Source organism: Mobula birostris, chromosome 21, assembly GCF_030028105.1.
Source record: "Mobula birostris isolate sMobBir1 chromosome 21, sMobBir1.hap1, whole genome shotgun sequence".
NCBI lineage: Eukaryota > Metazoa > Chordata > Chondrichthyes > Myliobatiformes > Myliobatidae > Mobula > Mobula birostris.
In genome coordinates, this window is record NC_092390.1 from 54,838,322 (window position 1) to 54,862,737 (window position 24,416).

At 40.2% G+C, this 24,416-nt stretch overlaps 1 protein-coding gene across 2 annotated transcripts in view; it reads right to left on the reverse strand.

Annotated features, from left to right (window-relative positions):
* The window catches only part of wdr11 (WD repeat domain 11), a 146,814-nt gene that overhangs the window by 57,619 nt on the left and 64,779 nt on the right, over positions 1–24,416 (reverse strand). For both annotated transcript variants that reach the window (XR_011882731.1, XM_072239518.1), the window contains exons 10-14: positions 21,478–21,654; positions 19,756–19,840; positions 17,308–17,414; positions 12,171–12,246; positions 7,738–7,846 (exon numbers count right to left, since the gene is read on the reverse strand). Coding sequence is in view for 1 of the 2 variants with exons in the window: in XM_072239518.1 (XP_072095619.1) it covers positions 7,738–7,846; positions 12,171–12,246; positions 17,308–17,414; positions 19,756–19,840; positions 21,478–21,654 (554 nt within the window). In the remaining variant the exon portion in view is untranslated. The remainder of the gene's footprint in view (positions 1–7,737; positions 7,847–12,170; positions 12,247–17,307; positions 17,415–19,755; positions 19,841–21,477; positions 21,655–24,416) is intronic.

Below are 24,416 nucleotides of genomic sequence, written 5' to 3' on the forward strand. Positions count from 1 at the left end.
AGGGGACAAGCCGAATTTCTTTAGCCTCTTTTGGAAGTAGGGGCACTGCTGAGATTTCCTGGCTGTGACATATACACGGCTGGACCAGGACAGGCATCGGTTATGTTTGCTCCTAGGAACCTGAATCTCTCAATCCGCTTGTCCTCAGCACTGCAAATGTAAACAGGAGCATGTGCCACCCCACTTCCTAAAGTCAACGGCCAGCTCTTTTATTTTGCCGACACTGAAGGGAAAGTTGAATAGTTCTTGAGTGATGACATGCACCCTGCTTTGATGGTTGTGTGAAATAGTCTAGAGCATGCATGCAAGTGGCTGAATGTTGGGATACAATATATGGATGTATCAGTGTAAGTGTGTGAGCTGCTGGGTAGAAGTGAGTGGGAGGAAGTGAGGTAGAAAAGAGTGAAAGGGTGGGGGCAGGGAGGATGACGTGGTGATGGCAGAAGGGTGGTATGGCAAGGGAGGAAGAAAGAGTTAATGACAAAGCAGCAGTGATATAGCAAGGAAGAAAGAGGAGAAAGGGGGCAGAAACAAATTGTGTGGGCAATGGAGAGGGTGAGGGAAAGGGAAATGCAATCTTATGAAAGGTTTGAGCAGAATGTGAATGGAAGTGAAGAAATGCACTGCACATGAAGAAATTTTATATGGCGAGAACTCACCTTGGAAATCATGAGATTATATCATTTGCAATACCAGTCAACAGTGCAAAGAATACTGCTCCTAGCAGTGGCCACATTGGCAATCTCCGGATGATGGATTGAAAAGCAATCTCAAGTAACTGTGAGAGCATTGCTGATGTTGTACACGTGTGCATTTAAGGACTGGCTGATAAGGCCACAGCTGTATGTCTAAGTGCCAACAGCTGCGAGAAATTCAATTAGAGCCTCTCAGGAATGTGCTACTGTTTGTAAAACATGTACATGACATTATTTAAGACAGCCTAATAAAGTTGTATTTTTAAAATATCACTATCAAATTGTTTTCAATCAAAATTAGGTACACATGCAACAATATTTTATACCCAAAAACCATACATTCAAAATTTCCAGGCAAACTATTATAATCAACATTAGAAAAATGCAACGTACATGACTGTACATTGAGGAAGCAATGTGTTTGCAGCAGGACTTAGACAAATTAGAAGAATGGGCAAAAAGGTGGCAGATAGAATACAGGTTGGGAAATGTATGATAATGCATTTTGGTGAAAGGAACAGTAGTGCAGATTATTATCTGAATGGGGAGAAATTCAAACATCAGAGGTGCAGAGGGACTTAAGAGTCCTCGTACAAGACCCCCAGAAGGTTAATTCACAGGTTGAGTCTGTGGTAAAGGTGGCAAATACAATGTTGGCATTTATTTCAAGGGAAATAGAATATAAAAACAAAGAGATAAAACTGAAGCTTTATAAGACATTAGTCAGATCATACTTTTTGTCAACATATGAGTATTGTCAACAGTTTTGGGCCCCTTATCTCAGAAGGGATGCATTGTCATTGGAGAGAGTCCAAAGAAGATCACGAAGATGATTCTGGGAATGAAGGGGTTAACATATGAGGAGCGTTTGGCAGCTTTGGGCCAGTACTCACTGGAATTTAGAAGAATGCATGGGGTCTCGTTGAAACCTGCCAAATGTTGAAAGGACTATATAGGATGGATGTGGAGAGGATATTTCCTCTGGTGGCGGTATCCAGAATGAACGGACACAGCCTCAAAAGTGAGGTGCGACCTTTTTAGAACAGAAGTAAGGAGGAATTTCTTTTAGTCAAAGAGTGGTGATTCTGTGGAATGCTTTGCCACAGACTACGGTGGAGGGTATATTCAAAGCGGAAGTTAACTGTTTCCTGATTGGTTGGGGCATCAAGGGATATGGTGAGAGGGCGGGTGTATGGGGTTGAATGGGATCCGTGATCAGCCATAATGAAATGACACAGCAGACTCAATGGGCTGATTAGCCTAATTCTGCTCCTATGTTTTATGGTCTGAATTCCACTGATTTTTCACTCCGCACATGCAACAATTCTAGATCTGTACAGTGCCACAACCTTTAAATAATTTTCATTATTCTCCTCATACCTGCATTATTTGTTTGGACCTGAAGCTCAGAAATTTCCTTCCTAAATCTTTCCACTTTCCCCTCTCTTCACATTTAAGATATTCCTTAAAATCTTTCTTAAACAACAGAACAACAGCTATCCTCCAATCCTCCAGTACCTCACCTGTTATGAAGAATGATTTAAATTCCTGTACTTGCCTCCCACAGGGTCTGAAGGAATACCTTGTCGGCGCCTGGGATTTATCCACCCAAATTTGCCTCAAGATAGCAAACATCTCTTCTGTAATATGTATAGGGATGCTGCTTTGTCTCTCTTCCCTGGACTCCAATTTAGGATCTCAACTCAAGGATCAGACCTATCAGACCTATATTTTTCCATATTTACTAATGGCATTATGATCACTAGATACAAGGGATTCCCAAACACAAACCTCTGTAACCTGCCCTGTCTCATTCCCAAATAGCAGATTAAGTATCCTACACTCTCGTTGTGACTTCTACATACCGATTAAGGAAACTTTCCTGAACATATTTGACAACCTCTATCCCATCTAGTCCTTTTACAATATGGGAGTCGCAGTCAATATGTGGAAAGTTAAAATCACCTACTATAACAACCTTTATGTTTCTTGCAAAAGTCTGCAATCTCTCTACAAATTTGCTCCTCTAAATCCTGTGGACTGTTGAGTGGTCTGTAATATAGCCCCATTAACGTAGTCATGCTTTTCATATTCCTCAGTTCCACATGCTTTTCATATTCCTCAGTTCCACTCACAGCACCTCACTAGACGAGTTCACCAATCTGTCCTAACTGAGCACTGCTGTGACATGTTCCCTGACTAGTAACGCCACCCCTCCCCCTTTAATTCCTCCTGTTCTGTCAGGCCTAAAACAACGGAAACCCAGAATATTGAGCTGCCAGTCCTGCCCCTCCTACAACCAAGTCACACAAATGGTTACAATATCATAATTCCAGGTGTTGATACATGTCCTGAACACATCTGTGTTTCCTACAATACTTCTTGCATTGAAGTATATACAGCTCGGGACATTAGTCGCACCATGCTCAATCTTTTGATTCCTGACTTTGTCTGAGGTCTTAACAACATCTTCTCCACAACATGTTTGCTATCTATCCTGGCACTCTGATTCCCATCCCCCTGCAGTGCTAGCAAACTTTCCTACCAGCATATTAGACCCCCTCCAGTTCAGGTGCAAACTGTCCCTTCTGTACAGGTCCTACATTCCCTGAAAGAGAGCCCAGTGATCTGAAAATCATGTGTCACTCCTCTTACGCCAACTCCTACTCATGTGCTAAACTGTATAATCTTCCACTTTTGACTTCACTAGTACGTGGCACAGGTAGCAATCCTGAGATCACAACCCTGGAGATCCTGCGCCTAACTCCCTGAACTCACTTTGCAGAACCTTGTCACTCTTTCTACCCATGTCATTGGTACCTCTATGGACCATGACCTCTGGATGCCCACCTTCCCACTTAAGAATGTTGAGGATGAGATCTGAGATGTCCCAAACCCTGGCACCTAGGAGGCAACATATCATCCAGTAATCTTGTTCTCGTCCATGGAATCTCTTTTCTGTTCCCCTAACTAATGAATCCCCTATCACCACAGCTCGCCTCTTCTCCCCACTTCCCTTCTGCGTCACAAAGCCAGACTCAGTGCCAGAGACCTGACCACTGTGACCTTCCTCACCAAAGGTCATCCCCCCCGCCCCCCCCCCCCCGCAACAGTATCCAAAGTGGTATACCTGTTGCTGAGGAGAATAGAAACAGGTACTCTGCACAGGCTCCTTAACCCCTTTCCCCTTCCTGACTGTCAGCCAGTTTCCTGTGTCCTACACCTTGGGTGTAACTACGGGGGGCGATTGATAAGCTCGTGGCCCAAGGTAGAAGGAGTCAATTTTAGAAAACCTAGCACATTTATTTTTCCTACATTTACACACTTAGTCCAGCGGTCGTGGAGCATACCAATCCCTTCTTTGTAGAAGTCAGTGTCTTGGACCTCCAGAAGTGGTCCACAGCAGGGGTGATTGATAAGTTCATGGCCTAAGATAGAAGGAGATGAGTTATTAACTTCAAACTTTCTGTATTTTCATTCAGAGTTGAACTGCACGTGCATGTAACCAGAGCTTTATAACCCATCTCCTTCTACCTTAGGCCACGAATTTATCAATCACCCCTGCTGTGGAACACCTGGAGGTCCAAGACACTCTTGTTACATGCACGTGCAGTTCAACTCTTTGAGTGATTATGTAGCAAGTTTGAAGTTAAGAACTCATTTCCTTCTACCTAGGTCACGAACTTATCAATCAGCCCTCGTACCTCTCTATATGTTCTATCACCCCGAGCCTCCTGAACAATCCGAAGTTCATCCAGTTTCAGTTTCAATTCCTTAACACTGAGTGTTGGAAGCTGTAGCTGGACGCATATTTTTGCTGGTGTATCATCAGGGACACTGAAGGTCTCCCTGTCATCCCACATCCCACAAGAGGAGCATTCAACTATCCTGCCTGATATCCCTAGTGTTCTGACTGAGCAAATATAAAGAAGGAAAAGCAATCAATAAACTGTGGAGAAAAAAATCTACTTACATCTTTTTGCTTTCTCTGACTGAAGCCTCAAAGAGCTAAAGCTTCAAAATCCCAGCTCTAACTCTGTCCAATGCAACGATGGCTGCTACACTTACCCCTGCCTCACTTTGATTTGTTCTTGCCAATCAGTCCTCATCGCTGACTGGCCGTTGCTCAAAGCACCAAACTGCTGCGCGTCACTGCCTGAAGTACTTAATTGTAATGAATTGAGAAGCAGATCTAAAAAGCCTACTTCTGCTCCAATTTTGGTGTTTCTAAACATATACAAGGCAGATTCCGGTTAATTGGATCATCAGTTAATCGTGGCAGCCACTTATTTGGGATAACTCTTAAAGAATGATATTGGGGCGCTATGCTGCTTAATTGGGCAGGATACTGTTGCTGAACAGTTTCTGACTAGCGTAAGTTGTGTGCACTTGCGTGATAGTTAGACACTACACTGTGCTTAAAGCACCAGAAGTGTGTGTTTGTGATCAAAAGCAGTGATTTTTGTCACTGATAGTTGGTGAGAAATAAGCAGCAAGATAACTGGGGACCCATGATCGAGAGCACTATTAACCATTTACTGAAGAGTAAACTGTAGACATTTTTAAATTTGCCAGAGGGTTGCATTCTAAAAAACAAAAATTCTGATGATAGGTAAATGATCTGAAATGTTAACTGCCTTTCACCAGAGAATTCTGCCCCACTTTGATTATTTCCAAACCTTTCATTACAGATTTCCACCACCTGTAGTTTTTTGATTTGCAGAACTATGTTGCGGTAGTATATTATTATCTTAAATCTGCTTTCCAGCTATAAGCCATGTTTAGCATACACATTGGTTATAATTGTACAAGATCTAACTCCTGTTCACACTACAGGGAATTCCTGAGTAATAACTAATGTTGATAATAGTCTAGGCCTGCCCTGGATTTCGACATACTTACAAGATTATGGTAAAAATAGAAATATCACGGAATATAATACAATTTCAATCACTTACATTTTGAATTTTTTTGAAGGAATTACAATCCATATACCTACATTTTTTGTGGGTAATTACTAACTATGAATGTACCAGTGAAAACATCTAAACTGCATACAACAAAACTTGAGATTATATGGGTATTTTGGAGTGAAGTTACTTCATTAATATAGGAAATTTTCAACAATTCTACCAATTTCCCTTATTTCTGAAGGAAAATATTAGCATAGTGCTTGAAGTATAAAGGAAAACAGAATCAGTAAAGTAACTAAGGTTTCAACAGTAAACCCCACACATGAAAATCCTTAACCTGTTGTCACTGTAAACTCCAAGTTTATGTTCCTGTATTTTACATTTGCAACCCACTTTAATCTACTTTCAAAGAAAAATATAGAAGTCCTTTTTCCCAGCTTCTCACCTTCATCACGTAACATAACTATTACATACATACCTCAGGAGACAATTCCAGGAAATCCTTCTGTTTTTTTCCCACCTAATTAATCCTTACAGCTTCAGCATACGTTTTTAACTTTAATCACTTGCTGCTTGTTTCCTTATACTTTCTTCATTTGGATTGATTCTTTTTGCTTTCAATTGTTTTACACTGCTTTTGGCATTTTTCCAATTATTTTGAGTGTCGGTTATCACTTTAAAAACTATTTGTTTTGACTGTTTATTACTTTCCAAACCATAATTTTCCATTCCAATATGGGCTTAATTATTTGCTTGTTTTTTGCCCTCACTGTTCAGCACTCTAAATCTCCTTCGGATATTGTTTCCCTTATACAACTTATTGTATTAAATTAATTCAATTTATCATTTTTGAAATGCATTCTTAAGTAGCCTTTCAAGTCGCCTTTTTCATAAAATTGATTTGAAGTGTCTGTAGTAGTTATACCGCCCATTTATGGTCACCATAATTTCCGATAACCATCTTTTGATATCTCTCTCTTGTACAGCCTGTTCTTTTGCTGGAATTGACTCTATTTCTCCTACCTACACTTCATCATCAGCAGTTACGAGATGACATATTAATTATGTCAAGTAATACAGAGAAGAAAATCTACAAAGAAGGCAGTTTTCACCACACTTACAATAAATATTTTGTAAAGAATTTTCACTGGAATCCTGAGGCTAAGAACAATGATCACGTTTCAAAAAAAAAGACACGAAATATTAACCGATTAAATCACAAATCAAATTCCCAAGCATTGCCACATGCATGTGTTTTAAGTCTTATTCCTTGTTGACTTCTGTCAATTATATTTCTCTCCTACTCCCCCAAAAAGGCATCCTTTCTTTCATGGTTTGTGCAGTGGGTTGTCATTCGCACTCCAGAACAATGCTTTTACAGTACCAGCGACCCAGATTCAATTCCTGCCGTTGCCTATAAGGAGTTTGTATATTCTCCCCATGAGCACATGGGTTTCCTCCGAGTGCTCTGGTTTCCTCCCACAGGCCAAAGATATACTGGTTGGTAGGTTAATCGGTCTTTGTACATTGTCCCATTATTAGGTAGGATTAAATTGGGGGATGGTTGGGTGGCGTGGTTCAAAGGTCAGGAAGGGTCTATTCTATGCTGCATCTCAATGAATAAATAAATTCCAACAAAATGACAATACTGTATGCCAATATTGGTGGATCACCAGGCAGGGTCAGAAGAAATCACAGGCAATTCCTCTGCCAATATTAAATATGTTCACCAGGAGCTAGATGAAAATCAGGAAATGAGATTTTACCTTTTCTGTTTTAAGAATTTAATTATTGCATCATACAACTACCCATAATGAGATCAGTTAACTTGGATTTGATCACAAACTTGATGTAAGGTGTTTCAAGTCTTAGCTGTTGCCTAGCAACTTGAGCATATTTTTTGAAATGCAGAAAAATAAAACCTAGGTGTCAATCCTCAGGGCAGTTTTAAAATCTTCCTAATTAAATAAAAGCACGTGATTTCATTAATAATAACTAATTTACTAAAACTGCTTAGCAATTCTGCATGAAAGGGAATATGTTACATTTATATATCACAAATTCAAGCATAAAAATAGGACCAATCACACATAATCTTTCAAATTGCAGGGGTCAATGTGTGGCCATACCAGTGCTGTAACTGCAGGGAAGTTCTTCGCCATTTCACGAAGCAGAGTGCATGTCCTAATATCCCATAGTTCCAATGGCTTGTCTCTGAACACCACAACTAAGAACTGCCTAAATAAAGCAAATATATCATCTTTTAGATTGGGCTGATGTGTTTCCAGCAACATTCATGATATAAACTGATTTACTAACACTAACACAAAGATGTTTGCAAAAAGATTTTATTTTTCAGCTTAAGTACCCATACATTTGCTCAACATTTATCTAACCATGATGAGGGCAAGTGTATGAATCTGGGGTCTCATCACCTGAAGCCGAGTACAAAATAATTATATAACTAGAACACAGCACAGCACAGGCCCTTCAGCCCATGAAGTTGTACTCATCTCTTAACCTACTCCGATCAGTCAAACCTTTCCTTCCCACGCGGCCCTCCATTTTTCTTTCATCCATGTACCTATCGAAGAGTCCCTTAACTGTCCCTAAGGGATCTGCCTCTACCACCACACCTAGCAGTGCATTCCATGCACCCACCACTGTCTGTGAATAAACCTATCTCTGACACCCCCCCCCCCCAATACTTTCCTCCAATCATGTAAAATTTATGCCTTCTTGTACTAGCTATTTCTGTCCTTGGAAGAAGGCTGGCGGTCTACACGATCAATGCCTCTTTTAATCTTACACACTCTATCAAGTCTCCCCTCATCCTCCTTCACTCCAAAGGGAAAAGCCCTAGCTCACTCAGCCTTTCCTCATAAGACATCCTGTCTACTGCAGCCTGGCAAATCTCTTCTGCATCCCTCTCTAATACTTCCATTCCTTCCTATTATGAGGCAAACAGAACTGAGTACAATACTTCAAGTGTGGTTGAGCCAGAGCTTTATACAGCTGCAAATTTACCCCATGGCTCTTGAACTCAAGCTCCTGATTAATGAATGCCAATATACCATACACCTTCTTAACCACCCTATCAACTTGTATAGTGACGTGGGAACACAAACCCCAGGATTCCTCTGTTCCTCCACACTACTAAGAATCTTTCCATTAACCTTTGCCTTCAAGTTTGACATTCCAAAGTATATCATTTCATTCTTTTCCAGATTGAACTCCATGTGCCACTTCTCAGTCCAGCTCTGCACCCTATCAATATGCCATTGTAACCTCTGGCAACTTTCTACGCTATCCAAAACACCAGCAATGTCATCTGCAAACTTTCTAACCCACTCTTCCACTTCCACGTTCAGGTCATTTATGAAAGTCACAAAGAACAGGGATCCTAGAATAGAACCCAGCAGAACATTGCTGATCACTGCACTCGAAGCCGAATATGCTCCATCTACTATCACCCTCTGTCTTCAGTGGGAACATAGATCCCAGGATTCCTCTGTTTCTCTGCACTACTAAGATCTGCTCCTTACAGAGCCATGCTGATTATCCCTAATCAGACTACACTCGTAAGAATCTTCTCCAATAGTTTGCCCACCACTGCTGTAAAACTCACTGGTCTATAATTCCCAGGATTATCCCTATTACTTTTCTTGAACAAAGGTATAGCATTTACCACCCTCTAATTTTCATGTACTACCCCATAGCCAGTGAATACACAAAGATCATCACTGCAATCTCTTCCCTCGCTTCCTGTAGTGACATGAGGTATATCTTGTCCAGCTCACAGGATTATCTATTAAATTTTTTAAATGTTCCAGCACATCCTCTTTCTTAACATCAATATGTTCCAGCATAAAAAAACGGACCTCATATTCATTAAGATCCCTCTCACTGCTGAATACTGAAACAAAGCGCTCATGAAACCCCACCCCTCCAACCTGGACTCCAGGCACATGTTTCCTCTTCTATCCCCGATTGGTCCAACCCTCTATCTAGTCATCCTCTTGTTCTTCACATGCATGAAGAACTCCTTGAGGTTTTCTCTAATCTTGCACATAAAGGCCTTCTCACATCTCCTTCCAACTTTCTTAAGTCCATTCCTAAGCTCCTTCCTGGCAACCTTACTACTCTCTAAAACCTCATCTAATCCTTGCTTTCAAAACTTTAAGTATTCTTCCTTCTTCCTTTTGACTACATGTTCAACATCTCTTGTCAACCTTCACCCTACCATCCTTTCCCTTCCCCAGTGGGACAAACCTATCCAGAACCCCAAGTAAGTGCTCCCCAAACAACCTCCAATTTAAGCTCCAAAGTTTCTATCTAATAGCATCTTAATTTATCCTCCCCCAGTTCAATACTTTCCCACTCTATTTGTTCATATTCCTACACAAGGCTATGGTAAAGGTCAGGGAATTGCGGTCACTGCCTCTGAAATACACACTCACTGAGAGATCTGCCACCTGTCCAGGTACATTTCCTCTATCCTAGTTGGCCTGTCCACATATCATGCCAGAAATCTTTCTGGACACACTTAACAAATTCCACCCCATCTAAACCTTTTGCACTGAGGAGATGCCGATCAGTATTAGGACAGTTGAAGTCACCCATAACAACAACCCTGTTATTTTCAAACCTTTCCAAAATCTGCCTTGCGATCTGCTCCTCATTATCACATTAAAGCTTTGGGGGAGGGGTGGTGGCACGGATATAGAACACTACCAGTAGTCATTGCTTCCTTCCTGTTTTTCAAATCTACCCATAATGACTCGGCGGACAATCCTTCCATGATATCCTCCCCTTATGATGTCCGATTAGGAACGTCACTTCCTCACCTGTTTTACCTCCTGCCATGTCCCTTCTGAAACATCTAAACCCCAGAACATCCAGCAACCTTTCCTGCCTTTGTGACAGACAATTCTTTGTAATGGCCGTAATGGTGTACAGTATTTCCATGTACTAATCCATGCTCTAATCACCCTTATACTTCCTGCATTGAAATAGACACATTTCAACCCATCCAACTGATTGCATTTATGCCCTATCCACTGTGATCCTTCCTCACAATCTCTCTACATGTTGCATCTACCTTTACACCAACTGATCCATCCTCTGACCTATCAGTCTTATTTCCATCCCCCTGCCAGTCTAGTTTAAACCCTCCCCTATATCTCTGGCAAACCTGCCCGCAAGGTCTCCCTCAAGTTCAGGTGTAACCCGCCCCCTTTTTTACAGGTCAAACCTTCCCCCAAAGAAATGCAGATCAGCCACAAATTTGAAACTAGTCCTTGCACCAGTTCTTCTGCCACACAATGAAAGATCATGTCAACCTATTCACACCCTCACTGGCACGTGGCACAGGCAGCAATCCAGAGATTACTTCCCTGGAGGTCCTGCTTTTTAGCTTCCAACCTACTAAATTCAGGATCTCATGCCTTTATCTATCTACTGCAAGTCTTTGGTACCAATATATACCATGACTTCTGGCTGCTCACCCTCCCCCTTAAGAAAGCTGTGGATATGATCTGAGATATATCCTGGCACCTGGAAGGCAATATACCAACTGGGACATTTTTTCCACAGCCACAGAACCTCCTGATTGCTGAATCGCCTATCACTGCCACTCTCCTCTTTTCCCTGCTTCCCTCTGAGCCACAGAGCCAGACTCAAAGCCAGAAACCTGGTCACTGTAACTTTGTCCTGGTTGGTCATCCTCCCCTAACAGTATCCATAGCAGCATAGCTGTTACTGCGGGGAATGCCACTGGGGACATTATCATCATGTGCCATGTCGGCCACAGGGGTACTGTCTGCTTATTCCCATTCTCTCTCCATTCACCTAGCTATATACTTACTGAAACTGCCTCAGTGTAGCTCCTACCTATCACCTCCTCATTGTCCTGAGTGAGCCATGGGATATCCAGCTCCAGATCCCTATTGTGGTCCGTAAGGAGCTGCACCCAGATGCCCTTCTTGCAGCTGAAACAATCAGAGACCCTGGAGGACTCCCAGATCTCCTGCATCCCTGCCCTGGAATCCATTCTCCCTGCTCTAACTAATAAAGAAAGAAACAGAAACTTGACAGAAACGTCAGGCTAGCATCCGCCTCTTCTCAGCAAAGCATCAGTTCCCCACTCTAACTCTATCCATTCACACTATGACCACTCTCACAATGGCCACTCTGCTTAAACCTAACAACTTCTTATTGGCCTTTGCCAATTGCCTAAGAACCCTAACAATATCAAGCTCAGGAGAAAGCCCAGAAAGGCTCTGGTTAGCTATTAAAAGTATGAACAACTGTGCTTATAGCCAGACTAAACGCACAAAAGTGAAGCTAGACTACATTCTCAATATAAATACTGTAAATTGGATTATGTCTTTTCAAAGATTCAGGCTATCAATAACATCACCAAACAAGATTTCCCAGGTTAAGTATCAAAGGCAGAAAAGCAAAGGAGCGAGTGTGCAATTTTTAATGCTATGAAGGTGGAAAACTTTTAAGATTATGGTTAAGAGAATAACAATGTATTTAGTAACACAGCCTTACTTACTTCAAATGGGATATTTTCATCATTTCTATTGGTGGTTCATCACTGCTTCTCTCACCTCGAAATGCAATACTTCTCCCTGGGTAGCAAAATCATTTGCAGAAAATAAGATCAAAACCAGTGAATACAGCAATTGCCTGGTGATATTTCTTCATCCCTAGTGTATATTCTGATCAACAGTAATGTAATGAAATAGCATCACAAAGATTTTAGTAAAAGATTAACATTATTCTTAAATTACAGCACAATTTGAATAACATCCAAACATAAACACTTCTGTGCTGAGGATTTTAATTTTATAGCTCAAATACATGTAATTCCACACATTACCATAAAATGGCATTGAATTGGGTGTAATCAGATTTTCTGTAGGAAACCTCTGGCATTCAGCTACTCACAAGCAAGCCCTGAATTTGTGTGAACCCATGTAAACGAGGATATGCTAAATGACTGATAGAACAGTGATTCCATCCATCTGGATAGAATTTTCTGTTCTTGTAGTTTAGAATGAAAGCTGCTGGCAAGTTCAGCTACTTAATTTTGCTTACTTGAATTTATTCCCATAAATTATTGTGTATCTACTTTGATTTTGTAATATTTTAACAATTATTTTAAATAGTCTTAACCTTATACTTCGAAATATAAACATACATTCTGAAATTATTGCATGGCCTTAACAATGAAAGAAACTATACACCTCTGCTTCTTCCTGCAATATAAACTCTCCAATGAAATTCTGCTAATAATATGCAAGATTTAAAAAAATGGTTAGAATTGAATGGAACTTAAGGAAAAAAATGTTAAAAACAGAGAATATATAATAGTTTGTTTTCTTCTGCACTCTGGTTGAATGACCAAGTTGGGCAGTCTTTTATTGATTTTGTTATAGTTACTATTCTATCCATTTATTGAGTTTGCCCACAAGTAAATGAATTTCAGGGTTGTATATGGTGACATATATGTATTTTGATAATAAATTTACTTTGATACTGCATGGGAACAGGGCCTACAATCATGATAAAAATCTAACTAATCCCAAATTATCAGAAGCATTATGGTCTGTATTCCTCTATTCCCTACCTGTTCATGCATCTGTCTTAAAATCTCTTAAACTATGCTATTGTATCAGCTTCCACCACCTTGCTTCCAGTGCATTCCAAGCACCAACAATTGCAAGAAGTTTGTGAACCCTTTGCAATTACCTGGTTCTCTGCGTTAATTTGTTTTGATTGAGGCATGGTGCACATAAACAGATCTTTCTTAAGAGCAGGCTCTATCAGTCACCTGACTTTGTGTGTCTTTTTTTTATATAAGGCAGGGTACTTCTACAACCCACACCTCCAATCTCATCTCACTGATTGGAATACCTGACTCCAAATAGCTTTTGTAGACAGCATTACCCCAGAGGTTCACATACTTTTTTGAACCTAGACTGTGAAAGTTTAAATGGAGTATCAGTAAACCAGGTAATTATAGGCCGGTGAGCCTGACATCAGTAGTAGGTAAATTATTGGAAAGTGTTCTGAGAGATCGGATATACAAGTATTTGGACAGCCAAGGGCTGATTAAGGATAGTCAGCATGGCTTTGTGCGTGGTAGATCGTGTTTAACGAATCTTGTAGAGTTTTTCGAGGAGGTTACCAAGAAAGTAGATGAAGGAAAGGCTGTGGATGTGGTCTACATGGACTTTAGTAAGGCCTTTGACAAGGTCCCACATGGGAGGTTGATTCAGAAGGTTCAGACACTAGGTATCCATGGAGAGGTTGTAAACTGGATTTGAAATTGGCTGTGTGGGAGAAGACAGAGAGTGGCAGTGGATGATCGCTTCGCAGACTGGAGGCCTGCAACTAGTGGTGTCCCTTAGGGATCTGTGCTGGGACCATTGTTGTTTGTTGTCTATATCAATGATCTAGATGATAATGTGGTAAATTGGATCAGCAAGTTTGCTGATGACATTAAGATTGGAGGTGTTGTGGACAGCAAGGAAGGCTTTCAAAGCTTGCAGAGGGATCTGGACCAACTGGAAAAATGGGCCAGAAAATGGCAGATGGAATTTAATGCAGACAAGTGAGAGGTGTTGCATTTTGGAAGGACAAATCAAGGTAGGACATACACAGTAAATGGTAGGGCACTGAGGAGTGCGGAGGAACAAAGGGATCTGGGAGTTCAGATACATAATTACCTGAAAGTGGCGTCACAGGTAGACAGGGTTGTAAAGAAGGCTTGTGGCATCCTGGCTTTCATAAATCAAAGTACTGAGTATAGAAGTCGGGATGTTATAGTGAGGTTGTATAAGACATTGGTGAGACCAAATTTGGAGTATTATGTGCAGTTCTGGTCACCTAACTACAGGAAGGATATCAGTAAGATTGAAAGAGTGCAGAGAAGATTTACTAGGATGTTGCCAGGTCTTCAGGAGTTGAGTTGCAGGGAAAGATTGAATAGGTTAGGACTTTATTCCTTGGAGCGTAGAAGAATGAGGGGGGATTTGATAGAGGTTTACAAAATTTTGAGGGGTATAGACAGAGTAAACGTGAGTAGGCTCTTTCCACTTAGATTAGGAGAGATAAATAAGAGAGGACATGGCTTTAGGGTGAAAGGGGAAAGGTTTAGGGGGAACTTCTTCACTCAGAGAGTGGTGGGAGTGTGGAACGAGCTGTCATCTGCTGTGGTAAATGCAGGCTTACTCTTAAGTTTTATGAATAAATTGGATAGATATATCGATGGGAGAGGTCTGGAGGGTTATGGACTGGGTGCAGGTCAATGGGATTAGCGGAATAAAGTTTCAGCACAGACTAAAAGGGCCAAATGGCCTGTTTTCTGTGCTGTAGTGTTCTATGGTTCTATTGATAAGAAGAAGTACAATTGTTTGTGTGTTATTAGTTTAGACAGATCATGTTTGCCTATTATTGTAACTTAGATGAAGATCAGACCACATTTCATGAGTAATTAATGCAGAAAACCAGGTAATTGCAAAGGGTTCACAAACTTTGTTTTGCAACTGTACCTCTCTTTGTGTAAAGACAATTTAGTGTGGTTGGGTTGAGTTGTTCTCCAACCTTGGCAACTTACTTACAGACGTTTTGTCACCATGCAAGGAGACATCATCAGTGCCCTGTTGATTGTGGTGTATCCGCCGAATGCTTGTCCTTTAAACACTTTTCAATCAGGTGATTGGACATCATTTTGAAACTCAGTTGTGATGTGAGCAGGAAGTCTCGTCGCTAAATAGCTGTGGTGAACTTCGTGCATGTGGTCTAGAATTTTGCCCGCATCGGCTCATAAAAAGGGTTATGGTCTATGTGTTTGTAAAAGTATACTGAAAAATTGATTGAAAAGTATATAAGAGCCAGGTATTTGGAGGACATACCACAATCAATGGTGCACTGACAATGTCTCCTCAGACAGTGACGAAACATTTTCAAGTACATTGCCAAGATCGGAGAAAAGCTCAACCCAATCATCAACGACTCAGGCTACACATTTTCTGAATTAGCTCCAACAACCTACTATGCACAGCTCCTTTACATTTCTACCCTCTCACTTTACACCTAAGCCTTCTAGCATTTGATATTTTCACCCAGAGGAAAAAGATTGTCCACTTAGCATGTCTATACCTCTCCTATTCCTCTAGATCAAATCTGAAGCATTATTCAGTGAAAATACAAGAATGACGAGGAATTTAACAGAGCAAGAACAGAACCAAAACTGCACAGGTCAACCATTGCTGTTGTCTGGTTGATAAACAGAACTGGACAGGAGGAGACAAAATGCAGTAGAGCCGGATGGAAAAGGGGAGAAGAGTAGGAAAGGAAAAGAAAAAGAATAGGTGGGGCAATTAAGAAAGAGGTGAAGGATTGGAGGAAAGTGGAGGAGAGGTGGCAAAGAAATCATGCCAATGGCAGCACAAGTGTGATTATGGAGAAAAGGCAGTAAGTGCCAGAGAAAGCTTCTTGAGTAGCATCACAATTAATGAGGCAATAAGCAACTTTAAATTCCAATGGCTCTTAAACAAGGAATCAAGAGTATTTAATCTCAGAGTACAGACAGCTACATCTGATGTGACTGGATTTAAATTTAGTCCAGCGGTAATTTATTTGCTATTTTTTAGCAACCATCAGTTCTGACAAGCAGCAAGATGATCATTAATTTTACATTAAATCTACATTATCCATGAGGAAAGGAGCATAGACCTTGTGATTAAAATTATGATGTGGTCATCACTAACATGCAGGAGTCAACCCTTTCAACAAGCATTCCAGACCCAATTGTGGCCACAAAGCCACTCATGATCTCGATCCCCAGCATTCCCAACCTAACCTCAGCTATGACTGAACATCCTACCCACAATCCAGACCCTGGTGTTTCAGGGCTTGACCCTGGATCTAGACAGACATTAACTATTTACATTTCACTATTTAACAAGAGATCAAATGTACTCCATCTCTTAGTAAACAGGATTCATCAGCAGAGACAGGAGCAGGTACTATAGGAATTAACTATATTTACCAAAATTTTGATTGCAATTCCACCAAGAGGACCACGGCCTTGTCGTAGGGTTTGGGGGCTTGTGTGCTTCAATGACCTGGAGAGCTATGTTGGCTGGAGTCAAGGCTTTATGCTTTGGCTCTTGGTAGGGTCACCCATACCAAACGGCTAAAGAGCAGAGGACAGACTAAGAGTGGTCCACCAGTCCTCTAGGTTCAGGAGTTCATCTCAGGCCCAACAACACTGACTGGTAAAACAAAATTGTTACAGAAGCTGCAATGGAGAATCCTTCTACATCTGAATGCGAGGGTATTCCTGGGTCTCCACACGGGCCTTTCGTAACTAACAGTAGTGAAAACCGAGAGGAAGCTACTGACACAATGAAGGAAGATCCCAAAGATGGACCCTCATTGCTGCCCTAAATACCTGTGGCGTAACAAGCAATATCTCTCTCTGATTGTAATTAAGAGGAGTTCACGTAAACTGCATTTCAATATCAAGATGCTACAATTTTATAATTTTCTTTAAGTTTTTATTTTTCTCATAAGCACAAGGTTCTTGTGCCTCTGAACAAAATTAAATGTAACCATTCATTCATCATCAAATTCCAGAATTGCCTAAAATCAGAAAAGTAGATATTCTGCCTCCTGACCTGTTGGTAGATCAACCAGCTGCAGTTCATTTCGCACTAGTCCCAGATTATTCGGTGTCGAGGTGGCAAAAGAAAGAAAACTGGTCAGGCTTGCCCACTCAATGCCCCTATGCAGTCCAGAAAAAAGAAATCAGTTGTGAAAAACAGCCAAGATTCTAGTTCTCAGACCTTATCATTAAGATAGTTTGGAAATACTGTGATAAGCTCAGCCAGAAAGCTGCCATTTTCCACCTTCTAAATGGCTATTCCGACTTTGAGGTAACAATGTCTTGAATTTACATGGCACGTTTAATGTTATGTCCCAAAGCAACTGGCAGGAATATTATCAAATGAAGCACTGCGTTTAGTAACAACAATCAGAAATTTCACTTTGCATGCTGTGACAAAAAAAGGCTGCTCATTCACCCATTTTACAACTTGCTTAGTAGTAATATCTGTATCACTGTGTTTGGTCTCACAGAGCTCATTTCACAAGTCTATAAACTCCATTACAAATAATTACTACCTAAAATTGCATTTCTGGGCTTATGGCAAGGGTCAGGTATTAATTCCTTGTGACTTACCAACAGTGTAAAATTGAAGTTTAAGCTGAACTAGTTCAACACTGTTGAAAACAATTACTTTTGCAATAAGTTGAAACATGCCAGCCTGTAACACAATGTAAAGTTTTAACCAGGGCAAGACTGTCAGCTTTCATTTAGGACAAGGGTTCCCAACCTGAGTCTAAGGACCCCTCGATTAGTGGTATGGCTCCATGGCATATAAAATGGTTGGGAACCACTGAGTTAGATGAAAGTGAAAAGATATGTAATTAACAATTATTGAGATAACATGATATGCCAAACACCTTCTAACACAGAAAAATGTTCAATAATTAACCTCTGACTGACCATGGCACTTATATATGCAACTTCCTCAAAGGAAGTGGCCTTAGGGCAAAGGTCAGGCTGGTAGCTAGAGAGTCCAAAATGTTCATGAGCAATGACATGGCCAACCAATAGAAAATTTACTTGTAATTAATTATAATTATTGAAATTTATGACCTTTAGTTCTACTGGCCACATAACTTGAATGAATAATCTATATTCAGCAAATCTTTGACATTCCTCTTAGCCACGTTAAGAAAGTTCCTTAACTTATTGTCACTGCTTATCACATTTACATGGATGTCAAGAGTAGTGAGAAAAGGTCTAGGCTACCAAAACAATTCCAGTTGCTAGACAGAAAAGGATAGAGTGTTAAAACATCATTTGCATTAAACGTATAGAACTTGCTGCATCTTCTACAGCAATTTCTCAAAGGAAACCTGATGTACAGGCTATGGATTCAATCATCACAGCCAACAATTTGCCATTAGGTTCTTCCACCAACACAACAGAAGTAATTGTGCTTGCCTGTGATTTTAATTTCAAAGTAAGAGCAGAGAATTTGTTCTGCTGAAGAAACTACTTTTCAATACCTTGAATAATTTGGTCAAGAGGAAATCAGGTGACTTTGAAATGCTTGAAGAGATGTACGTATGTGCACTCCTCAAATAATTATCCTTTATATTTTACCCTTCGCCCTTTATCCTATCCTCTAGTTGCTGCCTCGCCATGCTAATACAACTGCACAACAATTGGCACCATGGTTTTGCAGTGGTTAGCGCGACATTCACAGCAATCCGGAGTACGGTGTTCAATTTCGGCGCCATTCCGAAAGGAGTCTCTGTACGTTCTCCCTGTGGAATGCGTAGGCTTTCCGCGGATGCTCCGGTTCTCCCCCCGCCCCCCACAGTTCAAAGGTGCACTAGGAAGGTTAATTGGACATTGTAAATTAGGGTTAATTGGGTTTGCGGGGTTGCTGGGGTGACATGGCTCAAAGGGCTGGAAGGGTCTGCTCTGTGCTGTATCACCAAATAAATAAGTAAACTGGGTAGTTCAGTAGAGGTCAACTTTGATGGCCATTCTTGTTTTGTGTTATAAGGCATACATCTACTAACTTAGCAACCAGTCAATAAAGCACAATGGATTTTGGATTAGTTATATAAGTGCAAACTCACATGGGCGTAATTACTAACCAAAGGAATCTTCTTCATTATGAAATACAAAGTCATCAATTTCAGTCCTCCTTTAATAATGATTGCATATGCAACAGCAGGTTTGAGAATTTGGAAAACAGCTGCTGCAACAATCCCTCTAATGCCATTTCAATACGCTCTGAAATTTGCAGTACAGCACGTCACAAGGCAGATGTTTATGAGAAATGCTCATAATGTGGAACAAAGATGAAGCTCGAGGGGAAACGGGTTACCTTCAAAATAGGGAATTAATTTGGCATTCTTTATGATGATCTTTTTAAATCTGTATCTAACAAAGCTCATTTATAACAATGACGCTGACAAAACAACATATTTCTTGGTTTTCATTTGAAAACTTGCACATGGAATTTCTATACTGAAATTCTTACCTGACTTCACAGGAATGTATGCTTAATTCCTTGTATAACAATCCACTGGTAAGATGATAAATTAACACAGATCCGTTGCTGGTACCTGGAATACGCATTGATTAACTGCTGATAAACATGTTTTTACCCATTAAAAATGAAGCAATAAACCCACCAATTCTGTTGTTAAAACACAGGGCAAAAGATATAACATATGGACTATTAATATAATTTTATACATTGTTGAAAGTTAATAGTCACTTCTTGTCAACAGAGTCATCTAAACTGTGATATAAATCAACCTGACAATATCAGAAGTACTTGGCCACTGAATCTCCCTGACAGCTCAGCAATTTAGATGTCAGTCAGTGGAATCACAGCACATCAACCTGGCACATTCTGAGGCAAGTATTATCTTGAGCAAGTTAGCAGAAACTACATCCAAAAGTAGTAAATACTCTTCCAAAAAAAAAAGATAAGGCACAGACAGTAAATAAAAATTACAGTGGAAAAAAGCGAATTTCAATTCTAAATTAGTGACTTCTGGGGCTCCAATGTTTAAAAAGCTGCCAAATTTTGAATTGAAACATTACTTTAACTAGATTTTTATTAACTTCCATTTTTGAGAACACTCTTAATCATCACATTTCATAATTCATATTTTCTGAATGAAGTTTTCATTGACCATACCTGAAATATAATTTCAGATTTTTGCTCTTAAAGCTAAGGCAAAATTCTGCTTAATTGGGACATCGGTTAATAGGCGCAGGCGCTTATTTGAGACAACTCTTAAAGAACAAAAACAAATCGAGCGATAGAGGGATTCCCTTCGTTTATTTGGGACTCTATGTCACTTAATTGGGATAGGAGACTATTGTTGAGCAGTTTTTAACTAGCATCAGTCACATGAACTTCCTGTGGCCATTAGACAGTACATCGTGCTTAGACCGAACAGTTGTCAAATAACACCATTTGTTTGTGTTTGTGTTCAAAAAGCAATGATTTTTTGTCACAGGTAGTTGGCAAGTAATAAGCAGTAAGACAATTCAGAACTATTTTATGCACTGCAGTTTCAAGCATTCAGGCTTGGAGATGTCAGAAATAGCCCTGGGAAATGAAACAATTTCACTACTTCAACAAGTTAGGTACTACGAAGGATTTGAAGGTATCGTCATTCAAAATGATTGAATGTTACGATGTAAATGAAGATTTGGAGGATGCAATCGGCATTAGCATTGCTTAAAGTCTGCACTAGGTGACTGCGTTGAATTTGTCAATTTACAGTCAATCAAAAGAACACAGCAGTATACACTGGATTAATTCCTCAATTGATAACCATCATGAACTAATACAATTGTGTAGTACTGATAGTGGTTTAATTTGTTCTGCATTTCACTTAAATACATAATTCACAATTGTTATTCAGTTAAACAGTAGTTCGTCTTTTTGTACCTTTTTAACTATTTCCATGAAACTTTGGCTAACTGGGATAGCTGCTTATTTGGGCCAAAAATGTACTGGTCCAATGTGTCCCAATTAACTAGAATCCATTGTGTTTATTCTTAATTGTAAAAAAGCACCAAGCACGTGCAAATTTGACGGCTTTTAAAGAGGCATGTGCACATCTCCTCCAGGTTTCGGTGAAAGCCTATGCACATTACCTTAACCTCACTTTCAGTGATTTGTGATTACACTTAATTTCCACTTTATCCTAAAAACATATAGCTTGTATCAAGTACTCACCCACAGCCAACAACGGCTGATAGCTTTTTATGTTCTTGGTAGTGAGTGGTGGACACATTCGTATAACAAATGGTGGCTGTGGGAGACCGGACAACAAGCCAGTCAGTAGGAACTTCAGTTGAACTTCCTGCTGGTTCAAAACCCTCGGCAGCTCTTCATCTACAGCTAAACTTTGCCCTGTCAGAAAGATAAATTGTGAGTATAGGCTGTGTGGTACATCAAAACAGGCTGGTTAACCTTGCACACACAGGACACCAAACTATTCATAGGGCATGCTATAGAAAATCAGCTCACCATTTCAAATTTACCTTTCATACTTTATACTTACATTATTTAGTTCTACTGGCCAAATAACTAGAAAGAACAGTCTTACTTTCGGTTTAAGATGGCACTGGTGAAGCACAATAACAACTTGCTGGTAGCAAACAAAACAAGCAAAACCATAAATTACTGTATTAATTGTGTTTATGGATTTGGACTATGGACTTTTTCAGGCTTATAGTTATTTTAAGTTCTGTGCTGTCACCTGTTCTTTCTCATTGTTTTTTGTGCGGTTATAGGGGTTTTGGGGGGTCGATGTTCTTGTTGCAATTTTGCTCATTTTTCTGTGTGGGTGACGGGGATTTGGGGGGTCAATGTTCTTGTTGCATTTTGTTGGGGGTAGGGGGGACAATGATCGTGTTTCCATTCTTTTTGTGCGGGGGGGGGCGGTGTTTGCTGTTTCTCTCTGAATTGACTTTCTTGACTTTTCCTTGGCTACCTGGAGAAGAAGACTCTCAGAGTTGTATACTGCATACATACTTTGATAATAAATGAATCTCTGAACCTCTGGACTGTTTCCTCAGATACGGTCACTGCAATCAATAGCCTGTAACTTCCCTTTTGGAGCTGAGATATTGAACCGCCTATACAATCTGGCATTTTTGCAGTGTGAACTGAAGTCTGGAAGCCGTAGGCAGTTGTGGCATGGCGTGTACGGGCCAAATCAAGGTGGACGGGGTGGGGTTGAGAGCAGGGAATGAGCCAATGTTTGGCCATTGCTGGAAGAGTATGGAAGCGATTTGATGCAGCAGAACCAAGGCAAGGTGAGTGGAGGTGAGACAGGGGTGAGGTGGCGGGGCTTGGGCCTGGGCCCAGGTGTGAAGAATGACCTTGAGGTTAAATGGATTTAAGTGCTGGGCCGCATGTATGGGCCAAATCATGCAGGCATAACCTGGGTCTGAGAGTGAGGAATTACCCGAGGCTTGGCCGATTTAAGCACCAGGCCGGATGTAAAGGCCAGGCTGTTGGGACCGGAGGGAAGAGACAGGCGGGTGTCCAGCTCACTGTTCAGCATAGTTTATTCAACTCTCTGCTGAACTAAGGCTGTGAATGGGCTCTTGAGTTGGCTGCAGTGGTGACTGGCTTTGTGGCTGTGGACTCATTTTTGTGAACTTCAGTTCTCAATGTTATTTGCTTACTTTGCACGATTTGTTTTTTTTCTGCAGATTGGTTGTTTGATGGTCTTTTTTAATGGGTTCTATTGTTTGTTTGTTTTGTAGCTGCCTGTAAGAAAGTGAAACTCAAGGTTATATGCAGTACAAATACTTTGGCAGTAAATGTACTTTGAACATTGAACATATTCACCAAATTTTTAAGGACCCCTTTGACCATTTTGTGGGCTACTTAAAGCACATACTTGTGTGTGTTGATTATGCATTGTATAACACAAATTATGCATTGCACTCTATGTTTCAATGTATATATGATAAATAAATCTGAATCTGAAATTTAATATTATACACGTGAAGTTTTCTTAACTTTTTTGTCACTGTCTATCATACTTACATGCATCTTATTACACTGAAGGCTAATGGGAGAAATGTAGAAACATAGATACATAGAAAATCTACAGCACAATACAGGCCTTTTGGCCCACAATGCTGTGCCAAACATGTACTTTTTCTAGAAATTACCTAGGGTTACCCATTGCCCTCTATTTTCCTAAGATTCATGTATTTATCCAGGAGTCTCTCAAAAGACTCTATTGTATCAGTCTCCACCACTGTTGGCAGCAGCCCATTCCATGCACCCACCACTCTCTGTGTGAAAAGCTTATCCCTGACATCCCCTCGGTACCTAATTCCAAGCACCTTAAAACTGTGTCCTCTCATGTTAGCAACTTCAGCCCTGGGAAAAAGCCTCTGACTACCCACACAATCAATGCTTCTCATCATTTTATACACCCAAATGTAGACTTAGATAATTAAATTGACTGCATACCATTCCATTTTTCAGTAGACTGCTCCTAAGGCTGCAAACTCTCTCTTTTAGAGTATATACGTAATCACAATTTCTACTCATTTGTCCTAGTGATACAAACATGGACACTGATTTGGCTCATGGGCATTGGTCTCAGGGCATCCCATCTTAAGAAAGTACCAGTGCAACTAAACACAGCACAATGAATACTAAGCAATCGTGATCAATAACATATTAAATCTATGGAAAACAATTTGCTATGTTTAAAGGAGCATTACAAGATTAGCTACAGTGTCACTGATTCTATTGTGTTTCTTGGATTTACTGTGAATGCCTGAAAGAAAATGAAAAGGTTGAATATGGTGACATATAGTTTGTACTTTGACAATAAATTGACTTTGAACAATGTCTTCAGTTTTTTTTTAAATCTCCAAATTTCTGCAAAACTTACTTTGAGAAAGTTCAACAAAAGGATACATGTAAGATTTAATGATAGTTTATGGAGGTGAAAGATTTTATGCTTTGCTTGTCCATTTCTTGTACATTACGTTTATAGATCATGCAATCTAATCATTACTAAAACAGTACAGCAATGGTTGCTAGCAGAAAAATAGCTCTGCTTCACTTATACAGGTATACAAAGACTTTGCCTTTTCTTAAAATAAATTTAAAAATCTACACAGACTTTAAAATGTGGT